This window comes from Rhopilema esculentum, chromosome 4 (assembly GCF_057945365.1).
Source record: "Rhopilema esculentum isolate cy_ngs chromosome 4, ASM5794536v1, whole genome shotgun sequence".
In the NCBI taxonomy this organism is placed as follows: domain Eukaryota; kingdom Metazoa; phylum Cnidaria; class Scyphozoa; order Rhizostomeae; family Rhizostomatidae; genus Rhopilema; species Rhopilema esculentum.
Genome location: NC_142818.1, coordinates 7,478,698 through 7,502,071, shown reverse-complemented (window position 1 = coordinate 7,502,071; position 23,374 = coordinate 7,478,698). Strand labels below are relative to the sequence as shown.

Genomic DNA, 23,374 nt, shown 5'->3' with positions numbered 1-23,374 from the left:
GCCTCCTCATCCCCAAGAGTTTTAGACAAAGAGATGAAATAACCCCTCAAAGGAGCATTTTTGCCAACTTCGCCCATGCTGTTAAGTTTTTATGAATCCCTAGCTAATGACGGTGGCTATTTAGCAATATTATATACAAACTAAAATTTAAATGTTTGCCAGCCATCACGCGAGCTTCGTCAGTATCCCGAACTTATAGCGGACACTGCCTTTTACTGCCAAGCCAATACAAGAATGTGAGTTGTCTCTTTTCATTTGCTTTAGTCTCGTATAGATCTTCGCAGTCTAGTAAGACAAAGAAATACAAGGTGAGAGTGCCACAATGGCGCGAATTTTTGTCAAATCATTTCTCTCGACCAGAGTTGTTTTTAAACGTCTTTCATTTCCATTGGTTAAAACACAAAGTAGGTTTTACATTGGCTACAAGAACAAGTTAGTTCTTTGTGAACAACGACCGATCCCCCTGCTTCGAAAAAACAAAAGTCTGGTTTAAGCAAATCCCAGAAATCAGACATCTGTCTGAGTTACCATATATAAATTGCTCGCTCTATACGGTAGTATGTGCATATGGGCGTGCTTTGATGCAAGGAATAAGAAAAGGGTCTACTTAGTCATCAGATCGAAAGGTATGAAGCATTATTTTGATTCTTATAAAGATCTCCTAGTCACTTAAGTTCCATTTCGTTGTGCGGAATTCTCTTTGCTGACTCTTTTAAACAAACCTGATTTGCATCAGTTTAGTATTTTGTCTTCTAAGAAGTTTTTGGACTTACCTGATAACAGCATTCAGTTTCCTTATGATATTAGGGAGGAGTATCCCCATTTTTATTTTCTCTGGGCTGATATTCAGGATAAAACGGATCCTACTGCTATTTTAAGATATTTTTCCTTTTCATTTTTTCTACATTCGTTTTATCCTATTTTGAAAGTGCTAGCTGTTCAAAGTACGATTGACTTCCGAATTTGACACACCCTGTTAAAAGAATTTTCCCGTTATAACGCACTTCACGTTGCCTTATCCTTAGAGCTTAAAAATTTTCTGGCGTAATTAACCCTTGGTTTAACAAACCCATGTTATGACGAACTAAGTTCCATTTAATTTACCATACCAAGGAGCTCACAAAACTTCAACGAGGGCCTGTGTTACTTTTAGCTAGGCTTAAATAAAACAAACTACCAAAATTGGGTGTTACCTGGGTCGGGTTACTATGGTTGAAGCATGCACAAATCTACAAGTCAAGCCAAAATATATAGATTATTGATTGTACAGTACGAAAGGAGAGAAATGTTCCCTTCATTTACTTTCGATAAAGCAGATTTCAAATGCTACATTACTGTAGATGTGGATCTAAAATGCTGTAGGTTTGACAGTTTTGAAAGCAACACCCGGTAATAGATCATTCGAGTTCTTGTGGTTTTTAACCAGGTTTTGGGTTGCTTATTTTTACAACAAATACTTTGCCATACAATACAATCAATGCTTCAATCAATACTCTGCCAGCAGTTTGCTGCATCTTGAGCCCTCTTCGCACGACGCATTTTTATCTGGGTTCGGTTCGGTTCTGGGTTGGAGAAAAATCCACTAATGTACAAACCAAACTTAGAGTGAGCTCAAGTTAAAACTACGGTGGCCCACAACTGCCACTCACTTAAATAAACTGATTCGCATACAAACGAAACAGATTCGCATTGAATCAAAAAGTCGCACAAAAAGAAAAAAGACTCACAGAAAAATGAAACTTGTCACACATTTTTAGTTTCAGTCGCATAAAATACTGCAAATCGCACATAAAGCAAAATGAGTCGCACCATTAGAAAAGAGGTCACACTTAAAGTAGAATGGGTCACACGTTGGAAAAGGGTAGGTTCTTTATTGAATTGAATGAATTTCTGCTCAGCGATGATATTTTGCTCAAACTGCGGGAATTTCAGACACAAGACCCACTTTCTCATCATTGGAATAGAATAATATGCGCGTATTTTTGGACTATTGGGACTATTGCTCAATTCGATCACAGAAACATGCAGACAGGCTAGAAGTCCAAACTTAGCTAGTTACCCGAACTGCAGTGTACGACAGTTTCCTACGAGATCTCGGGTAGGCAATAGCAAAAATTCAAGTGTACAAATGTACACTATGACACGAGTTTATACTTCTAGTGTACACACAAATATTAAGTTTTACATACAAAAAACTTCGTGAGAAACTGATTCGGTTTTAGAGGGAATTATTTTTTTCATTTCATGAAACTGATAAGATTTATTTTCAAGAATTCAAATCAGTGCCTCCTAAGGTAAAAGAGTGCCTTTTGTCCAATTTCCCTAAAGGTTTTACGGAAAATCAGCAACTGCAATAACGGTTTTCATAAGGAAACACAAAAAGTAAACTACAAACGAGCTTCTTTCTTTGCGACTCGCTTTAATTTTGTGCGAATGGGATTTCTTTCTGTGCGACTCGCTTGAATTATGTGTGAGTAGTTTTCCTGTCAGCGTGAATCAGTCTGTTTCAATGCGAAGCTGTTTTGTTTGTATGCGATTCAGTTTAATCAAGATAAAATAAGAGAAAGTTCCTTATTTTATCTTGGTTTAATTTAAGTGCCTGGTAGTTATGGGCCACCGTATAAAACGAACTTGCGTACACTCATTTTTTTTATAAGAAACAAAGGTTGATGTTTAGTACTCCAGTTTCTTAATGTTCTGAAAATTTCAATACTCACTGTTTCGTAAAACTTTCGTAATTATGATGTCATGAATGATGTTATGAAATGTTTGTGACCTTTTTTCACGTCAAGAGATTCGCTTGCGTTGTGACGCTGTATTTAGACGTGGGAAGTATATTTTTATCCCTTGTGTCTTAATTCCGAGGCCATCAGGGCAATCATGTTCTTGGATTTTGCAAACTTTCGTTGTTCTCAGTTTTATCACGATTTAATAGTTCCTTAATTCTTTTGCTTCGAGTACTGAAGTTTCTTAAAATTTTCTGACTGTCCAGTACTCGTTTCTTATAGCCAGTTTCATATAAAAAATGAGTGTATTCGCAAACCTGCATTGAAAATTGAAAACATCAGATTGGAGATTACACACAGACACAGGGCATGTTTATTATGAAAACATTCATACTTCCAGGTGCGCAAATACAGTGGGGGTCCTTGGGATTCTCAGACCTCTGCCCTTTTTCCCAAAAGGGAAAAATGCCCTTTTTCTTGAAAAATTGCGCAGAAACCTAAACAAAGGCATATGGCTTGTATTTTTCATACAGCTCATTTGCACTACGACAATGAACGGGATGGAGCCTCTTAGACCATTGTTAAAAAAGTTACAAGGAAGAAACCAAGACATCTTTCAGTCTTATATGACAGGGTCATAGTGGATCTTTGCATGATATGAGCGAATGTAGAGAAAGAATTCGCAGACTGGTATGAGCAAGCAGTGAAGATGGCACAAAAAGTTGTTGTTCAGCCCGAAAAATTATAACGTCCAAATACGGTGTATACTCTAACACATGCGAGCTTCTAATATCAGTCAAAAAATTATTAAAATGTAACGTCAATAAAAAATGTTATATAATAAGCATTTTCAGAACAAGGATTTAAGCATTTCACAAATTTTCATTAAAAAAAGCAAATCTCTTCCACGACACTAAATAAACATATCTACTATTTTATCGATATCTTTTTTTAACGTGATTTGCATCATTTTCAGCAATTCACGCACTTTTTTGCTTACCTGCCTATTCTTGTGATTATTGAACAGTTTGTGTTCCATTTCTTGGAGGTCAGAAACTCATAATTTATCTGATAGAAGGAGCTTTATGACGATTTCTGTCGAATTCTTAGCATTCACGCTTGCATTCCCGGCCAATAGCATATCACGGCAATAGCGTAACACAGTTTAGGACGCATTGATTCAGCGTTTTCAGCCTTTTTTTCTACGGCACATTATTTGCGGATAAATTTTTTTCAATTTTTTAGACCAATTAAGTAAAATTGGAGAATTTCCCACAGCAAACTAGGCAATACCTCAAGGCATGCTAGTGTGTGGTAACACAGTGGTTGAAAATATTGCTTTAGTTTGATAACCAAGGGCTCCCAACAAAAGGGGGCCCCAAGGTGCTTTTACATCCATATCTTTAAAGCTTTGAAAGTTCTTCAACTTTTGAAAGTCTCTAAAACTCAGTTTCACCTAGCTAACGAGAAAATAATTCTCATTTTTATCCTTTTCTATTGTGTTTGACATGCTCACACCATTAAATGTGATCTTCTTGCTGTCCGTGAATAGATGTCCCGCAGCAGTTTTTTGCTTAGGGCACTAGATGCCTCTGTTACGCCAAAGCACATCAAATTTGTTGAGTCTCGATCACTAAATCGAGCATAGATTTCTTCAAAAACTTTATCCATTGCATTGTAGAATCAATTGAACAGATTTTTGCTTTCTAGATGGGTTTTGGGGTCTTTATCCTGACTCCCACTGGCAAGCCCAGTGCGTTGCGCTTTGTCCTATTACCTATATGACAGTTCATGTCCAACTTTTCTCTTGAAATTTCATGCCTTTTGGCATTGGCCTCAATGAAATTGTAGAGACCTTGAGCAACACCAGGTCTATTTCTAATTGACTCACTTTCTGCAAGATTAAACTAATGTCTAAGGCAATGGACATAAATATTCAGCAGAAAACAGACCTCCATTCGCTTTGACAAGCCCTTGACAACAGGTTTCTACATACGCTCTTCAGCCCAATTTGTACAATTGCTGAAGACTGAGTTTTGTAAAATTTAGCAAAAACTTCCTTTCGGACACCATTCAGTACAAAACTGACACAAACTGACATTTGTTGGTGCTGACGAAAGGCCGATGTTTCAACAATTATGAGAGCATAATAGCCGCTTTCTTTTACTTTTTCGACAATCTTTTCAAGCACTATTTGGGCTGTTGCTGTTCTTTTCGCTTTTTGCGCTTTTCCACCCAACAGATTTTTACCTTCTTTCTTCACTTCCGAAAGCGTTCACGATTACGATGACTTGATTTTTTCATCTCACAAATTATTAAACATGTTCAAAATGTAGTTATTCTTATTCTTCTTGTTTTTGGAGAAGGCTGCTGCCCAAATTTTGCCCGAAATAATCAGCTGCCCGAATCTAGGGGGGGGGGCTGAAGTCCCCCCCAGCCGCCCCATCCCGTACGCCTATGTGTTCAGCCAAACAAACCCAGAACCACAAAATGTTGAAGCAGATCCCACGATTACATCGAAAGTGAGTTTTAGCCCTCCCCCCAATAATTTCTAAAATGTACTTAAAACAATACATAAAGTCGCCCTGTTCTTGAATCATGTTTAGCCCCCCAAACATTTCAGTCCTCTCAGTCCGTAAGAGGATCTGTGATCCTTGGTTTAACTTTTTACCATAGGTAAGGCTAAGCAAAGAATTCCGATGTTCTTAAAGGTTTAATTTTAAAAGTGGGATCCTAAGATGGAGAAAGCATTGGGAAATTGGGAAATGGAGATTATGGACAAGAATAAGAAGTCCGCTGAGACTGAAGAAAAAAGACGACACGAGGAGCAAAGGAAAGCAATGATAGTCATGTACTTGCATTTCTGATTGGCCTATTTCGATCATCAACTATATATATTTCCTAGCGTAGAGCTTTCGATCTATGTTCTGACGTTATAAAATTTGAAGAGTGTCAGACAAAAAGCTTTAGTTTACTCAAATGTTTGCTTTTTTCAAAGCCATTTTCAAATTTTGTACCACCAAAAGATTGTTTTATAACTGTATCCTATTCGTACCATTGGCGCTATCATATAAATAGTTTACGAATTTTCGAAGATGCTAAGGCTTTCTGTTTTTGTAGTTACAAACAAAATTGGCGGCTTGTTTTCCCTTTTGGACAGTATTTGGGACCTACTTCTCTCTGACTGGGTGACTGATTTTCTTGGTTGGGATCGATGTATGTGATGATTTGAATGTTTTCGAATTGTGATGCATATTCTTTCTCTAAAAATGGCCCGAATGAGGCATGCATCCAGATCAATGCTGTAATAATTTCTAAATAGGCCAATCAGAGATCTTCTGCAAATTGACACCATGAAGATTTCCAGAGTATACTCCCATAATGTAACAATGTGATTCGGCTGACAAAGAAGGGAAATACACCAATTTTAACTTGTCATAATGACAACCAGGGACCGCGCACCAGTTTAAAAGTAGATTAAAGTAGTAAATTGGATTTTACTTTCTCCTCGTTTTCAAAATAAATTTGAGGACTGACCATAGTATTTTACAACATCTGATAAAAGGGTCCCTGTCATGGCTGTTGGTGGGCCTGGGTACAAGGCTGCCATCGATTGGAAGCATTTCAAGAAAAAGGGCCAAGATATTAAACTTGTGGAACCCCAAAGTCTTGAATGTTAAACTTGTTGAACCCCAAAGTCTTGAAATTGACGTCATTAATTCTGTAAAATTGCTGCCGGTTAGGACAAGCCTACCCTGAGTACCAGACTCACTATATAAAATACATAGTAAGTCTGGTACCCAGGGTAGGACAAGCCAAACATGGCTTAGGAGGGCTTTACTGCCGAAATAAATAAGTCCAGCTTTTTATAGAAAATAATGTAACATCTGTGCTGCATTCCTTTCCCAGATTCATTAGGAAGAACTTGGGGTTTTTCTTATTTCTAATTCTCTAACATGCCTTGAATCGTTGTTGCATTCCCTTTTTCATCAAAGAATATTTGGAAACTGCTATGATTTATTTGCCTATTTGCCAGTAAGTAAATCGGTGATGAAAATGCTCGTCAGGAAATAATGATCTTAATTCTTATTATTATCCTGACGTTTGTGATAAAATACTTGTTATGCAAGTCCGCTCATTTCAGTTCGATGAATCGGAGCTGAAAATATTGTCTAGTAGTAGCCTGTGTTCCAGACCTCTATTTTTAAGTTAGGGGTCTGGAGCACAGGCTAGTCTAGTAGTTGCTTCGTCAAGTGAGGTAAGCGGAATAAATCAACATACAACTGGATATAATTGTTAGAGACCAATGGACGCATATGATTATTCCATACTAATATAGACCTAATTTTTTGTTTTCTACGTGGATGAAATTTCAATTAATGATACAATAGCCTCGTTTTGGTTCCTTTGATATCAGCCAATCGGTAACAGCTCTTTCTAGGCCCCCCACCTAGAGCGGTTCTGAGGATTAGGACCAAAAAGATGGGGCTTTTAGCTGTGATTGCTAATGTTCCTGCTAAAAACTTTATTTTAACCTTTTAGAGCCTCTCTCAGCTTAGAGCCTTGGGAAATCCGCCCCCTGCCTTCCTGCTCTCCATTTGGCGGGCCTACGCTCTTCTTCTCTGAGGTAAAATGGTTTTCTTCCACGCACCCAAAGAATTCATTCAAGAACGTCTTAAATATTTCATGTACGTCTTTGTTTTTATCATATATCATTAATGATGTTTAATTATAAAACATAATCTTTCTCCCTATTTTGATGAAACGTTCCCACTTATAACTTACATAGCATAAGTCCTCCTTTTATCTAAACATAAGAACCGAATTTTAAAAATAATTTCTTTTGCAACATCATTTGGAATCTGAGTCTCCAAAGCTATGGATCTAAACACATAGGGATGAGTTCTTTGTATTCATGTTCGTGCAAGCGGATGCTGAGTTTCGTTAGTCATAAAAATGTGTGTACAAGAGCATTCGTCTAGGCTATACAACCAACGTCAAGCCACACACCCATATGTAAGGGCAACTCATATTGGAAGCACTGACAGAGAGACGTAATTGTGCTTCGCATATGTGTCACATGGGCGTGGAATGTGCGTTGCATGGGCATGCTGCTCTTTAAGTGCTTGTTGCGATTAACTAATGACTCACTTGTACTTTTCAAAAATATTTCTAGAGAAAAAGATTTCTTGATTCGTTTTTGATTGATTTTTTTCTAGGTGCATGTAGAATTTCTAACAAAGCATATATTTTATATTGCATAGCAAGTAAGTCATAAAATACAAACTTTGATAATGGAGAGAATTTTAGGAAAAAACAGGCTGTAACTGAAAGCCTGGCAGGGCATATGTATTTTAAGCTATAGGAATAATAAATTTGAATCAGGTACAAAACCATGTTATATCATATATAGAAAACTTTATCTTGAACACTTTTGGGGCAAAAGAAGGAGCTAAGCAAAACTCTGGAGGGGCCATGACTCATTTGAGAGCCCCTTAAAAAAATGCCTGTTTACTAGTAAACAACCTAATTGATTGCAGTTTTCTTTGATATGGTTTGCTGGTCGTTAGAAAACCAGATGGTGTTACCTTCATACTCGCTTTTGACTTTATATACATGAACTCTGATGTAAATAATTCAAGTATGCAACCCTGCCATGTTTTCCATGTTCCTGGTTAGGAAAATCCATTTGCAATATTGACTTATGGAAATGTGATGCGCCTAAGGGCCTCCGAGTCTAACCTGTTCCCGAGAACAGGACCAGGGAAAACATTTGACACAAGCGCTTGTATGCAAGTAGATTTCAATTATTTCACTGAGTCTGTGTAAAATTACAAAGATTCAGGTGCCGATCCCATGTTACCCATACCACTCCTAGGAACATTTAAATAGGCACACCTAATTTCAAGGCTTTTCAAACTTGGTTCCTGTTGTGCGCATGCTCGTAGCTATCTTGAATCTTTCAATTCCGAAGGCTCCTACCCTGAGGTACCTACCAGGGTTAGCATGGGCGCCTACCCTAGAGGAGCTGCAGGGGTAGCTACATAACCTCTCTGTGCCTTTTTTGCAAAATTTGACACATAGCATAGTTGACAAAATATTAGCCAGTAATAAATAATCAATCGGACAATATATGACCAAAATGAAAACTGCTTGTGAATTGTATATTTAATTTCAATTCCGTAAAGATTAGCCGAAATTTCCGTCAGATTCTTCCAAATAAAAGTTATTTTCAACCGTATTTCCAACTAACGAAAACGAGATAAAATGCATAAAATTAGCATCACAACTACAATCATTTTGTTCATGGACGACCTGCTAAAACTGTAAATGGTCGACCTGTTATATCATTAATTGTCTTAAATGAAATATCGACCTTGATACCAAAAAATCATAAATGAACTGTTCTTCTTGCTACTTAATTATGGCATGGTCAGCAAAAATATGCAGTTTCCTTAAAATTAGACATGATCCAAGATGTTATCTTGTCGGAAAATTGTAGGCCTAGCCCCCCCCCCCAAAAAAAATGAAAGCCTGAATTTCCGTCACTGTCTGATAAAGAGATCTTTTGACGTTTGCTTCTCATTTTTATGATGAAAACGAAACATTGACAATTTTATGTCATTTTCATTTTTTCAAATGGAGCCATCCAGTTGTATAAGGCTTTTTACAGGACCTTTTATAGCCCCACTTATTGTCTATATAGATCTAAACCAAATGTGCCACTTTCTTGCATTTTGCTAATATGGTATCCTTCTCAATTTTTTTCTAAATGGCACCAGATCCGTAACACAATAAGAGGCACCTTCTTCCATTCAACAGCCATCTTTTCTTTTCGTTTTATTTTATCCTAGGCAATGTAACGGTTCATATGAATAAAATGACCCAAAGTCAGGCGCGCAACCAGTAATTTCAGAGGGTAGGGGTCCAAGACACAAAAATGGCACAAAAGAAATTAGATTTATTTATAGCCTTGTTTATATTACCATGTTTAGAAACAAAATAGATATTATAAGAATTTTCGAAATTTCCCCAATGCCTTCAAGTTCAAATAAACATTTCTACTCGCAGAAATGGAATAAACAGCCTCATACAGTTCTCAAGATATACAGTACTACAGATATTATTTAGTAGTTTAAAGAAATCAAGTAATTTTCAATACAACAATCTTTCTATCAGTTCCCTAGGAATATTTGGTCTCTCCTGCTCATCGACATGTACAGCGCTCTAGATATCAGCGAGAACCATCTGCACTTCAAAATCATTTAACTATTCTTGCTACCTATTACATTTTCTGCCACGGAAATAAGTCTTGGAATGTTCCTGAACTTTGTCAATTCTAACGAACTCTGCTACTGACAACTTCTAAAACAAACAAGGACGAACATACTTTTTCTTTGTTTTCCTTTCTTAATTTATTTCGTTTGTGCTTGTAATAGTTTTTTCTTTGTAAACCCAGGCTAGCCAATTGTAAATTACCTTTGTAATACAGAAAAACATTTGAAACACAGACGCTTTTAGGAATACAGTTGTTTAGGGATAAACTCTACTGTGTTTCTTTTAACACGAGAACAAATTTTCAAAAATACCGTTTTCTTCCTAATTTTTAATCTACGCTAAGCATGTTCATACGTTGTTCGTTTTTTGGCAAATCGAGCCTCAGTGCTTCTGTGAAGTGTATTCTTATAAAAAAGACTGTATTTGTAATGCAATGCTCTAAATAACAAAGGAGATGTATTTTTTCAATGGAAGAAAGCATTTCCCTTTTCTATATGCATCTTGCTGAGTCCCAAAATATTTATCAGATTGTATGATTTCCTTGATTTGTTTACTTTCCAACTTTTGCCGATGTAAGTGCTTTTGAGGAGGGCCTATCGTGACCAATTATTCGATTCCAAATACACAAACAGGGTATTTGACAGTACAGCACACCGCCTTGACTATGACGTAGTTTGCAAGAAAATAAGCAAATGTTCCCTGCTGGTCGCTTCGCTTTTCTCTCTGATGACGTCAAAATGCTAAGAAATCTCCGTCAATTTTTGAATTGAAATCTTCTAGGATGAATTAATCATAGCGTGGACGGTATTCAATGCCAGCGACCCCATCACGAATTTCCTTCTATCAAACAGCCTATTTTTGAGAAACTTGCGGGCACTCTGCAGGCAATGAAAATGTTTTGGCTTAAAACGCAAATAAGTGCCTGCGAAGAAAAGCAAGACTCTTCAATCAAATGCTAAACTATTTCTCAAAAGCCCAACTTTTCTCGCCACCGTTATTCATGCTAAGTAGACATTTCTTTAATAATAATCTTCTACCTTAAAATTATTTGGGCCACTAAGATTGCCCTGATGTTGCCCTGGTGTTGCCCTTGTGTTGCCCTGTTGTTGCCCTGGGATCGGGAGGCTCTTGTAAGAACGAAAGAGGACAAAGGGAGATGAAGGAAAGGACCCTCATTCCTCTAAAAAATATCACTTATCAGGTTTAGTTGTCGCAAAGCCGACTAGAATACGTCAGGTCTTCATTGGCTAAAACAGCTGTTATCAATCATTTTATGATATCTGTATTTTACCTATCTATTCAAAGAGCCATCTTACGTTTATTTTTGCTGTAGCTAAAGGTTTTGTTCGATAGTCACAAAAAGATACTTATATATCTAAGTTTACTTTATCTTAGGCCCATTTTGTTGTTGACATGGTCGATGGGTAATTTTGGCAATGTTCCTAAAAAGTCTAAGGTTGTCCCAAACCGTAAATTTCTTTGTGCGTGTAAGAAATTTTCTTAGGAATCTCTTTGCCTAAAGTGAAAGAGAAGTTTGATAGATGCTTCTTAATGCTATGAATGTTATCCTTTCCTTAACGTTGATAACAATTTATCCTTATTGAGACACGTGGCCATATGGAGATTTTTCTCTGAAACTAGAGTTTCTAGAACAAATGTAACATAACTTTAAACAAGTGGCGGCGCCAGCTACTGCAGAGTGGGTGGGTAATGGACAAGGCCAGTGAGACCGCACCTTTTTGCCTCGTTTCAGTGATTTGTACCAGATGAATTTTCCTAAGTTGAAATTATAATCTACCTCTACCTAGCGCTTTTCTACCAATTTCATGAAGACACACGTTGACCATGTTTTGACAAAAGTGGGAGTAATTACCCCTGATACCCCCTTTGGCGCCATACTGCATTGAACCTTGCTAATTTCATAAGAATATATTATTTGTATTCTTGAATCCGAAGATTAACTTACTATTGGATTTAGTTTTATAACCTCACCAGATTTATGTTCGTGATATTTTTTCTTACATAACAAAACAATGAAAATTCCTTGACGTTTCGACGTTGATTGACAATGCAAATCGCTTTACTTTAAGGGCTATCTGGCGCCATTTCACTTGGAAGTAATCTTTACCTAGCTTGTTTGCATTAAAAAGAAATATTAAATAAAGGAGATAGCATATTACATTACCATGGCATGAACAGAAACGTTCGATGAATTACAAAGTTGGAGGGGGCTAGGAACACAGGTAAGAGGGGAAAATTACTTACAAACTGGGGCACTTTGTCGAAAGAATATTAGAGCTTCCGAGGAAAGGAGCATCTTTCATAATGTTGGGGGTTCCAAACATCCTAGGTTTCAAACTGCCAAATCATGCCAGTTTCAAACGTGCCTGGTAATAAAGAACTAAATGTCAATTGGGTATTTCTAAGAGCTCTTGCAAAGTATCGGAAAAAAGACTTGAGTTAATAGAAATGTCGCACTTTTGGTGTTACTCGTGTTTAACACGTAGTACACTGAATGTTATAAATGAAGATGTTTCTTCGTAAAATAATGGAAATCTGAGATATTTCATAATTTTGTTTAGTTTGAAAGGACTATTGATAACATATTTTTGAAAAAATCAACCAGGATACTGTTAACATGTTTTGGGCACTTGTCAAACCATGACTTTTGATCAGTTTTCTGTTGTCAACATTTTCTATATACTAAAAATACACATAGATCATTAATTGGGGAGGGTTATTCACTTATAGTTGTATCATTTATTGCGCTAAATAGGTCTTAATTTTTAGATATGTTCAACCATTGAAATTTTCTTTCTTTTCTATTTCCAAACGTCGAGGAAGAATTTCTTTGGAGGAATGGGACCAAATCATGATCCTTCATGGGTTCATTACGAAATATAGAGATCAGATGTACTATAAAACACTAGTTTATGTTCATGGAGCGGCATAATTTATTGAAAAAATTTCATCTAGATGGTTAGTTTCCTAATTCTATTGGTTTCATAATCATTCTGTGCGCGATATCTGCCCACAGTGTTCCTTAGTGTTGCATTGAAACAGAACCCTGGAAGGCGCAAAATGAATAGCTATATTTTTACCAGGACCACTTTCTGCTAACAAGAGCTTTTAGAATGAAGACATTTCTACAATTTTGGACAAAATTGTCGAGACAAAATGCACACTTTTGCAGCATCCTATTTTAGGTTGCCCCTGTTAATTCGAATCCCCCTTTTCCCCAGATCAATGCTAAATTTTTAGTTCAATCATTTTTCCTGCAAAAACATGAATCCGACATTGAATCAGGGAAATGGAGAAATTTATTATTGAAAGGAAAGAGAAAACATCAACTTATCTTGAAAGTTTCAACTGTTTTTGCCCGGGATTGTAGCATTTTTTTAAAATTCACCCTAAAAAAGAGCATCGGGATGAATGGTGGCTGTCCAACAGAGATCAAGGAACGTTTCGAACAAAGAGTGCCAATTAATATGAAGGCACTTTTACCCGAGCGAGCCTTTATGGATCTCTGATCATGATATTCACTACCTTACCTGGCCTGTAGCCATATCGTGATACTCAGCCACTCCTTCTAGCTAGAGATAAGCCACATTCACATATTTTTAATTGCCTATTATTTGAAACTCCATGGGATGCGATAAGTGTCCCCAAGGTACTAAAATAGTAATTCATTTAACTCAGCTAAGTAACCCAGACGATCTTTGCTAACCGATTTTTGCTGTCTTTATCTTCAAAGCAAAACGTCGGTCGTAAGAATAGACCTAGCATGGTAGGGATGAATGGGGGACAGCTGAATCGCTTTGAAATCATCCTGGTCACCCTACCTCTTGACAATTTTACGATATGTAAATTATTTGATCGTCAATCTTTTGATTACCTGTTAGGGCATGTTTATTTCGATAGTTTTAGATCAGAGCTGATCCATAAAAGGGGAGGTTTATATATGGGCACTTGAACAAACGGGGTCTATATCGCCAACTTGCCATAAGAATTGCTCGATCTCAATAGTTATACAATGTCCTCCTATTTCTTCAATTTCACTCATAACTCTTTCTAAAATGTCAAAGGAACAAACAAACTCACATCAAGATATTATGGTCCAAAACAGTAACAGACACATTGTCTTTGGTGCTTTTTAGCTTCATCAAACAATTACTGTGCTTCTCAGAGAGTCTCGACTGAGCTCCCATTGGCTTAACTGAAATGTAAAAATTGGCATGCAAGGGTGGGGGGGGGGGGAGGCATATTTCAGGATGGGAACTTATCCGCAATTTAATGGGAGGCTTATATAAGAATTATTTAATGGGGGGCTTTATGCGAGGAAGCCTTTATGAATAAAAGGGGGGAATCGAGGGTTTACGGGATCTCTGTATCATGATACTTAATATAAATTTGTGCATCATAATAATCATGTATCAGAACTAGTAGCTTACAGGTTTTTTAAACATCGTCAATAAAATACATAATGACGTGCGTATTCAATCCGAATTCACACCCGTTTTTCTTTATACCCCGTTTGGTTTTTTCCTGATCGTTCCTTGAGTGACTTCGCGCACAGATCTTTCCAATTTTCGATGTTCTCAAACGTATTTCAGTTGTTTTCATGGCTACAGCACTAAACAGTCATTAAAGGGTTACTTTCTTTTAGTAAAACCTTAACTGCCTCGGATACTTTCACTGTTCGACTTTCGGAGATCCAAAAAATTGCTACATATAAAGTAAGGAAATTTCGAATGCTTCGTATATTTTTAAAATGACCCATTCATGAGATTTCCATGAAATATGCACGAGATATCCATAACAAGGGTGTTTCTTATGGTGTTCTACAAAATTGGCATTGTTCTTTGCATTTCACGATATTATCTGTAATGTTTAAAACCTTCTTCTAGGAAATTTTCAAACGCCAATTTTGAAGGAAATATAATTGAATGAATCGGTGGCACTTATAAGAATTTTCATGATAGTTTATTAAAGAACCAACTGATATTGTATTGACGGTAGTTATTCTTATAAATTCTAGCGTATGCTGCCAAGTACTAAGAAAAGCTTTCCTGACGCACTTAATTTGGCAAACAAAAGGCAAATGGGGGCTATAAAAGATGCTGTCAATCTGAAGTAGCTTTCAGTTCTTTCTTTGGTATCTAGCGTCCAGACGGTAATTTACGGACTCATAATGGCGGTTCACTTACTGGTTCTAAGATTCATCCAGTTCTGCTGTACTTCTTTCGTTCTCTGCATAATGTTCGGCCTCTTTAAGACGTTCAAGATGATGGATTTCCGCATCATAAATGTGATCTTGCTGGAAAAGATGAAAGCAATATCCTTCATGGAAGTCGAAGATTTCACAGATAGCCTCTTTGGGATGGGGATGCTGAAAACATGCCTTAAACAGATCTGGCTTGATTATTTCAAGACGATGCAAAAAGGAATACAGGTTGAAAGCAACAGTCTTTTTTTGTGCCCATTGCCAACTATCTCTGACGACTGCAACAAAGAATCTACAAAAGATTTGACGTATGAAGAAGATGGAGAACAAAAATTTTTCCCTGGAACTGAGATTTTAGACCTTGCAGAGTTGTCGCAAAAAGATGTGCCATTAGTACTCAACTTTGGGAGCTGTTCCTGACCTCCGTTTATGGCGAAGTTGGCAGACTTTGGCAAACTAGCTAATAGGTTTGCTAGTCTTGCAGACTTCGCCATCATATATGTCGAAGAGGCACATCCAGTGGATGGGTGGCGATTCAAGGTAAGATTCAAATAGACCCACATTCTTCTGTTGCTAACTTTGGACCCATTTTGCGATGACATGCATTGTACCCACATTGTACCCACTTTATATGAGGTATTTTCCAGCATTGCTATGGAAATTAAAAAAGACTGGGTTCAGTAGGGTCATTCGTGATTATTTCTTGAGTTGTTCGGAGAACCTGGGAATCTAAAATATATTTCGTAGATGGTTTTCTTTTTCCGCCAGCGTGAGTGGAATGGTCAGGCCAACGCACGCTTTTAAAGCAATAGATGCATTGCTTGACGAGGGGTTGATTTAAGAGGTGGTGACTCCACAGTTTTTCAGAAAAATGTTCTTTGGTTCTTAAAAATTCAATTTTGCCTATCGCATAAACTGCCGCTTTTCGCTGTAAATTTCCAATTTTTAACAGTTCGCCCACCTCTTTTCCTTTTAAAGTCAATTTCCATTAGTATTCTAACGTTTAATCATCTTTAGAACGCAGAGTTCTCGATCTACCAACACACATCTCTGAGCAAACGAAAAGAAGCAGCTCGCATTCTTGCAGAAAAATATCCTGACATACCCGTGTTCGTGGATCTGATGGACAACGCAGTTAGCAAGGCATTTGGTGCGATGCCCGAGCGTCTCTTCATTTTGATGAACAACGAAGTTGTTTACCAGGGCGGCATGGGACCGTTCTTCTACAACCTCGAAGAGGTGAAAATGTGGCTGGAAGACTACAATGATAATGTCAACAACAACAACGACAACAACAACGACAACAACAACAACGACCCGACTTTTAAAGACCTAAATGCATTTTAGGACTTCTTTCTCATCTTTTTTGCTATTAGGTGAGACGTTTGCCTTGAAAGTCCAAGGCTGAGTAGTGATTTTCTCATACTATTTTAGCTGCATCATAAAAGAAGCTATATATAAGTCTTAGGCCAATACTTTTAGGTGTATTTTCATGTAAAAAATATCGTAAATATAACATATTTATGAGGATTGGCATTATAGCAAGCTTCTGACAACTATTTTAACTCATATAGAAATGCGACACTCTCAGAAATAAAAAACGTTGAAATTTGTAAAGAATATTTTTGGGGACCTTCATTAGAAGATTTGCTTCATACCTCAATATGCATTACATGATCAAAAGGCTATATCGACGTCACAATAATTTACATATTGCCCTTTAGTACATTTTCATAATAAACTTGATTCCAGAATGAAGTAATAAGCAAAACTTTTGTTGGGAAAAGTGTCCAAAATGTTGATAGCCTCACGCGACATCAACGCCAACCCCTTACGAAACCACCAGGTGCAAGATATCCATGATAAATGAAGTAGCTACTCTCAAACCATTACAGAATGACATTGCAGTATGAAGGGGTTGCCGTCCTAAGGAATGAAAAATACCCAGTTACCTTGTATCTACTAGTATACTTGTATGTTTGGTCCCTATTTACTGAAAGGATGACTCAATTAAGAAAGCTCATCTTGTTAAAATCTTTAGCCATTTCGTAATTAGATATCATCAAGAAGACAGCACTTGTCTTTAAACAGTGCCTTTTTACTAATTAAAATCTTGTTAGTATATTTAACTAGCTTTTAGCTGCATCATTTGCTGCATCAACTAACTGCGTAACTTTACTAGAGACATCGAATCGCATTTATGACGAAACAAAACTAATGTTTTTAGTTAACACTTTTGTTTCTGAATTACGTTTATGCGTTGATGTAGATTTTCATTTAATGAAAAGAGAAAATGACTTTATAATACGTTTGATATGGAAAGTTGTTGCTTTTTGTGGAGCTTCTACAATGTGACAATGTAAAATTCCGATTTTGCGATAAGAGGTAGAACCGCGGGCGTCGCAACAACCGCTGCACTCCAGGAGGCGCAGATGCCTGTGGGGGAGGGGGGGGGGCAGAAGCGTTGTACATAATTTTTTCTGCCTGCGCAGGATTACTGCAGGGGGGCGTACGATAACGCTGTGATGCCACTGGGCAGAACACTTAAGCCTGGTTTTCACTAAAGTCATAAGAATCGTATCGATCATAAGAAACATTATTTTTAAGTCCTTGTTGCTTATGTTTCTTATAATCCAAATGAAAACGCCATCATAAAAATTTCTTAAAGTGCCTGTGACATGATTTTTTTTATTCTCTTAATTGAAACGTTACACTGCTCTTATAGTAGATCTGAACTATTTTTTTGAAATAAAAGCGTTTTGATATTGAAATTAAGCAAAATAGTGCGGCCTAGCCAAGTCGCTTTATCATCATTCACCGTTCTCTTGTGACGTCATGGGAGGAACTCGTTATTGTATCAATGTAAGCGCTACCTTCAAAAATCTCATCCTCGCTGCCACTACTTTCTCTGGAAATATCGCTCATCTTGAACCGGTTAGATTTCCCTCATTGACTACGATACAAACACTCGAAGGAGGAGACGATCGGGTCCCTCCCGTGACGTCCCTGTCTACTCATTCTGAAAACCAAGATGGCGAATTTTAGCGTAGAAGATCGCCAATAACTCCTTCATTTCTCACGAAACGTAAAAACTAACCTCAGAAATGAAAATAACAGGCCTTTTTACATAAGAATAGACCCAAAAGTACGAAAATCATGTCACAGGCACTTTAAGGATCGTAAGAATAGAAAATCCTTTGTTATCATAAGATATCTAATTACGAAAATCCTTTGTGAGATTTCTTATGATTTGAAAGGGCGTTGTTTTCCCCGCCACTTGTCTGCATGGATCCAGCATGGCTGCTACGAATCTGCGTTTGTTCCTGGAAGTGTATATTCTAATCAAAGATGAAGGCGTCGTAGAAATGCAAGTTAAAAAAATACGAGGAAAGAAAGGGTTTTGGATTTCGCAAAATTTTCAAAGGAGATCTGAGCAAGGTGCTTTGCCAACTTGTAGTTTTTCAAAGACTTACAAGCAGCTGAATTTCACGATAGATAGTCTTTCCGCGCGAGATAGATCCATTTAGTATACATAAATTCATGTTAAGGCCAACGAGAGAAGGAGCAATGTGTGCGGAATTCAGGAAATTTTGTCACCTAATTCCCAAAACAAAGGAACATCCGGTCGTATGGATCATAAAGATGAAAAAGTTTTGATCTTTACAATCCTTATGTCACGAATTTTAAGAGATAATATCAAGTGCTAATTATTTTACGATTATGATTCTTGGTGTTTTCACTTGATCATAAGCGTCATAAAATCTTAAAATTACGTTCTTACAATCCTTACGACCCTTATGCCTCTGGTGAAAACCAGGCTTTACAAACTTTACAAAGCATTATAAGACTAGAAAGCAAGAAGTTGGTTAGGTGCTGCAATCTCAGAAAAAAATTTTTGTTTTGGATTTTTAACTTGCTCCCTTTTTCACTTTCCAACTAGGCTCAAAGACTTTGAAAAGTTAAAGCCCAAAAAATTTTTTTAAAATTTTTTGCTAATCGGAAGGAAGATTTGAGTAGCTTGGCTTGTTTCGTGAAAATAATTTTTAGCCCCCTATTGCATCTGTGTCGATAAACTTGACAAAATTATCTCCGAGATAAAAAAAGGAAACATAAAAGATAAATGTTTTTACATTCTTTTGTCTGCCTTATCATTAAAGACTGATCGTAAGACAAAATACATTGAGCAGTTCAGCTGATGTTTGGGGTACCATTGTCTATAGCACATTGGTGAATGCATATGTGGGCAGGTGAAACGTCGTCATAGTGTTTTGTTCCAAACAAACGCACGGTTTGATAGTAGGCTCCTGAAAGAAAAAAATCAAAATTAAAATCAGAAGAGATGGAATAGGAACGATCGATTTTTCAAAAAGAGACCTTCATATTCATTTCGTTAATTCATGTTACCGTCGTTAAGGCATAAACTACAGTGTGTTAAAGGCGCGGGTGGGGTCTTTGTAGCTAGGCCTGTTTCGACATAAGCAAGAACGGTCAGAAATACTTGTTCCCGTTGACCCTTATGCGTAGATTGGGTTGCTCTGATTGGGTATCGGTCCATTTAACTGTGATTCAAAAAACATCGATACTGTTGAAGCCCGTTAAGTCATCAGATAGTAAAAGGCTACTAATCCTTCATGGAAGTAAACTAAAAGTTCAATATCAAAGGGGAGAGGGTAGTTCTATTGGAAAGGTTCTCAAAAACCAGAAGCAAGAAATGAAAAAAAGTTTTTTTGGGATATCAACAAGCTGTGTATCTACATCCTTTCACTGTTCTAAAGGAAGATCTAGAGACACAACCTACCCGCGGCCCATTCACACACTGTACCCCACAATGCATAGACCAGATCGTCAGGCTCGGTGGCTCGTATACTACGTTTCAGCTTGTGTCGAAGCAGCGGCATGTAGTCTTCAATATGGCGTCGCTTTCGTAAGTTTGAGTTAGTTGTCCTACATATGCTTATCATGTCGTTTAAAAATCCAGAATCACAATTTGCTCTTGACCAGCTATGCATTTGACCCTAAAATACAAGCATATGCAAGAATGTAGTGCTATAAAAATAAAACTGGGGCACATGCAACAAGTATCCTATATAACAATAAAAACGGATCCCGACTCTTTTGGCCCCACTCTTCCACATCACGGATCGTATGTAGAAAATCACAGAAAAGGAAAGATTGAATTACAAAATCTAAAACTAAATATGAAGCTCTGGAGCCTGGACAGCCTGTTGAGCATCTTGCGTGAGGATCTTTGGTTTTTGGAGATAATAGTCTTCCGTATTAAAATATAAATTATAACAAGAATTTGCGGGAAAGAATATTATGTGTAAAGCCTTATTTAACTTTATTACGTTTAGGGGTAAATGGTTCCCATACTTATTAGTTATTGGCAATCAGTTACAATCAATTCATATTGACAATGATCGATAAAATAACATTTTGCAGTTGGCTTCTAATTACTTCAAGTGCATTCTGAAACAGATACCTTCATTTTGAAGAAACTCTGACACTAGAATTGAAGACAATGCTCTTTGCTAACATTTTGTCGACTACTTCTAGACATAAGACATTTAAATAGATAATCTCCTGTCATGTATTTAGATTTGCCCTAACGAAACATTTGCTAATACGTACGCAAGAATAGCAAACATCATGTCTCTGGCAAGCTGGATGGAAGAAGACCTTGTATGGAAACGATGTGCTATTGATTGGTACACTGCAACCGTTGGTCAATGTATCCGAAGGGCATCCACAAGTTAATATGAAGTTCAGAGAGATGGAAAAGAGGAGAACCAGAACTTGCATTGTGACAACCTTCAAATAAATAAACAACACATTGAACTAGCACTAAATAATTTTCCCTAAATCTAAAAAAAAGCTGAATTGTTTACTAGCAAATACCAAGAATATCTCAATTGTTAACAGTTTACAGCTAAGAATTTGCAGTTCTTCAAATTACTGTTAGAAGGTGTAAATGTCAAAGAATACAGATTCGTTTTAAGCCATACGTCATTAAATCATGATTGCGATTCTCTTGTAGCTTTCAAGGAACCCAATCCTGACTATTCTAAATACGGTTACATTTATATGTCACTTGTATTTTGTAAAAAGGGAGCTCAGTGCTAACACTTCTTGTAAGCATATGTAGCAAACGGTTGTTTAAACATTTGATTTTGACGAAAATCAGAACTTGCATTGTGCAAGATAGATTCAAAGCATTTAGACTTTCATTCAATGATTGTCCCGAGATCTAACTGAAAGCTTTATCTTTTTATTAGCAATGACTCAACTCGACTGTTCACAAATTACAGTTCGATTCTAAAGCTCTTCAAAAATTTGTTGGAAAGAGTCGCAGTCATATAATTTAGACTTCAGATTCTTTCAAGCCATATGTCATAAAATCGTGACGGCAAATCTCTTGCAAATTTCAAGGAACACATTCTTACCTCTTTTATACCAGGTAAGAATTACATGTTACGACACTTATATTTTAAACGTTAAAAGTAGCATAGCTAAAACGTAAAAGAACAATTAAAGCCGAGAAAAGCCTTTTTATAGGCAATCATAAATTCAAAGATGGTGTATCATAGCAGAGCGCGACAACGTGAGTTTCTCAGCCACTTTGACTCGTTTATCAAAATATGAACTTATATATAAATATAAATAAAAACGACAAGTTAAAAATTTTGAAAGCAATATGAAATCCCCATGAAATTCAAGCTCTGACAGATGTCACTAGCGGATTTAGGTGATAAAGATATAAGATGCGAAAAACAAGAGACTCCAATAGCATGGATGCTTACCAATTGGAACTTACCTCAGAATTGACACCACAACAGATGACAATTAGGCATTGACAATAAAATCAAAGTAGCTGTTCAATTTCAGCTTCTCCTTATATAGCTGATTCGCAGAAAGATGCTCGTGCTTGTAAACAAAACATAGATTAGTACGTGGATCATTGCAAAAAAGGATACCCGTTTTGTTTGCCTTCTTCATAAGCAGAAATTATAGGTACTTGAAATTTAAACGAAACAAATATCAAAATAACTTGAGGTGTATCCAGAATGTAAATAGCTCGTGCATATGTCATTTTAGCGACATTAGATCTGTTTATGCAGATGTTTGGGGAATGAATGAAATATCTCATCCTAAACTAATGCTTGTTGGTTCGCATTAAGACCACCCCCGCTCTTTGGCCATATCTGACATCAAAAACTGAAGATATTTCTACTAGAAGATAGAAAAGAAAAAAGAATGAAGTAACAAAGGAAAATTTTGCATTGTACTTCTCTGCTTACTTTTTTAGTACTTAGGCGGGCTTTGAGACAGCACTGATTAATAGTGAGCAACGAGTTGATGAACTACTTTTGCAGAAAAGTGAACATTCCGTGCAATGTGTAAGAAGGAAGGCTGTCTGCCAGACTTTGTGAATCTTGCAATGAATATTAAATACGAAAGATAAAACTAAGGAAGAAAGCAAAAGGAAGACGAGATAAAATCTAATGCAAAGACTTCAAAATAAATTCAATAAAACGAATTCTATTCCATGCAACACAGCTTACTATTGATCATTAGCCGTCGAGTCAGTCTACACGCTAATAATTCCTGCTTTATGGTTTAGAGGGCTATGTATATAGAATCGTTTAGCTATAGTGTTTTTGACACGGTTTTCAACGTTGGCGTAGCCTGACCTGTAGATTATGAAGGGGAATGTCATCAAAAGTAAATCTAACGACCAAGACAGAGATGGAAAAATTTAGATGCTGTTTCACCTAACGCTGGACGATTTTACCGACCAACTAAAGATTTACCGACTAACTCTTTAAGAATTTAGAGGCTGCCATATCCCCTACATCCCCACTAGCTACGTTCCTGGTTGGATAAGAGTGTTTATAAAACCCGTTTTCCCTTTATTTTGAAAGGTCACATTCTGAGAACCGACTTTCTATAAAATACCATATTCAAAATAGAAAAATACACCAATCGTGTAAAAATCGAAATGCTGTTTGAGGAAAATATCTTACTCTTTTTTATCTACGAGTTTACACATCCGAACATTTCTTTTTTAACTTTTCTAATAACACGCTTGACAGAACGTTGGAGAGTTTGCTAAAAGGGAGGAAAGGAAGTTCCAGGGGGCTTGCTC

General features: G+C 36.9%; 2 protein-coding genes across 3 annotated transcripts; both read right to left on the bottom strand.

Moving 5' to 3' along the window:
- Nucleotides 1-14,959: 14,959 nt before the first annotated feature.
- Nucleotides 14,960-19,212, bottom strand: LOC148960348 (uncharacterized). The gene is made up of 2 exons (XM_089116182.1): nucleotides 16,334-19,212; nucleotides 14,960-15,880 (listed from the first exon to the last, which is right to left on the bottom strand). The coding sequence occupies exons 1-2, from the start codon at nucleotides 16,401-16,403 to the stop codon at nucleotides 15,426-15,428; spliced, it is 525 nt and encodes a 174-aa protein (XP_088972308.1). The 5' UTR covers nucleotides 16,404-19,212; the 3' UTR covers nucleotides 14,960-15,425.
- A 133-nt stretch (nucleotides 19,213-19,345) lies between these two features.
- LOC135690844 (conodipine-P3) lies at nucleotides 19,346-22,200 on the bottom strand. 2 transcript variants are annotated; one of them, XM_089116183.1, is made up of 4 exons: nucleotides 22,043-22,200; nucleotides 20,860-21,039; nucleotides 20,027-20,243; nucleotides 19,346-19,532 (listed from the first exon to the last, which is right to left on the bottom strand). In XM_089116183.1, exons 2-4 carry the CDS (start codon nucleotides 21,028-21,030, stop codon nucleotides 19,417-19,419), a joined length of 504 nt encoding a protein of 167 aa, XP_088972309.1. In that variant the 5' UTR covers nucleotides 21,031-21,039; nucleotides 22,043-22,200; the 3' UTR covers nucleotides 19,346-19,416. The 2 variants fall into 2 exon arrangements, with proteins under 2 accessions (XP_088972309.1, XP_088972310.1); XM_089116184.1 differs by having other exon boundaries at nucleotides 22,029-22,152.
- Between the last annotated feature and the right edge of the window lie 1,174 nt (nucleotides 22,201-23,374).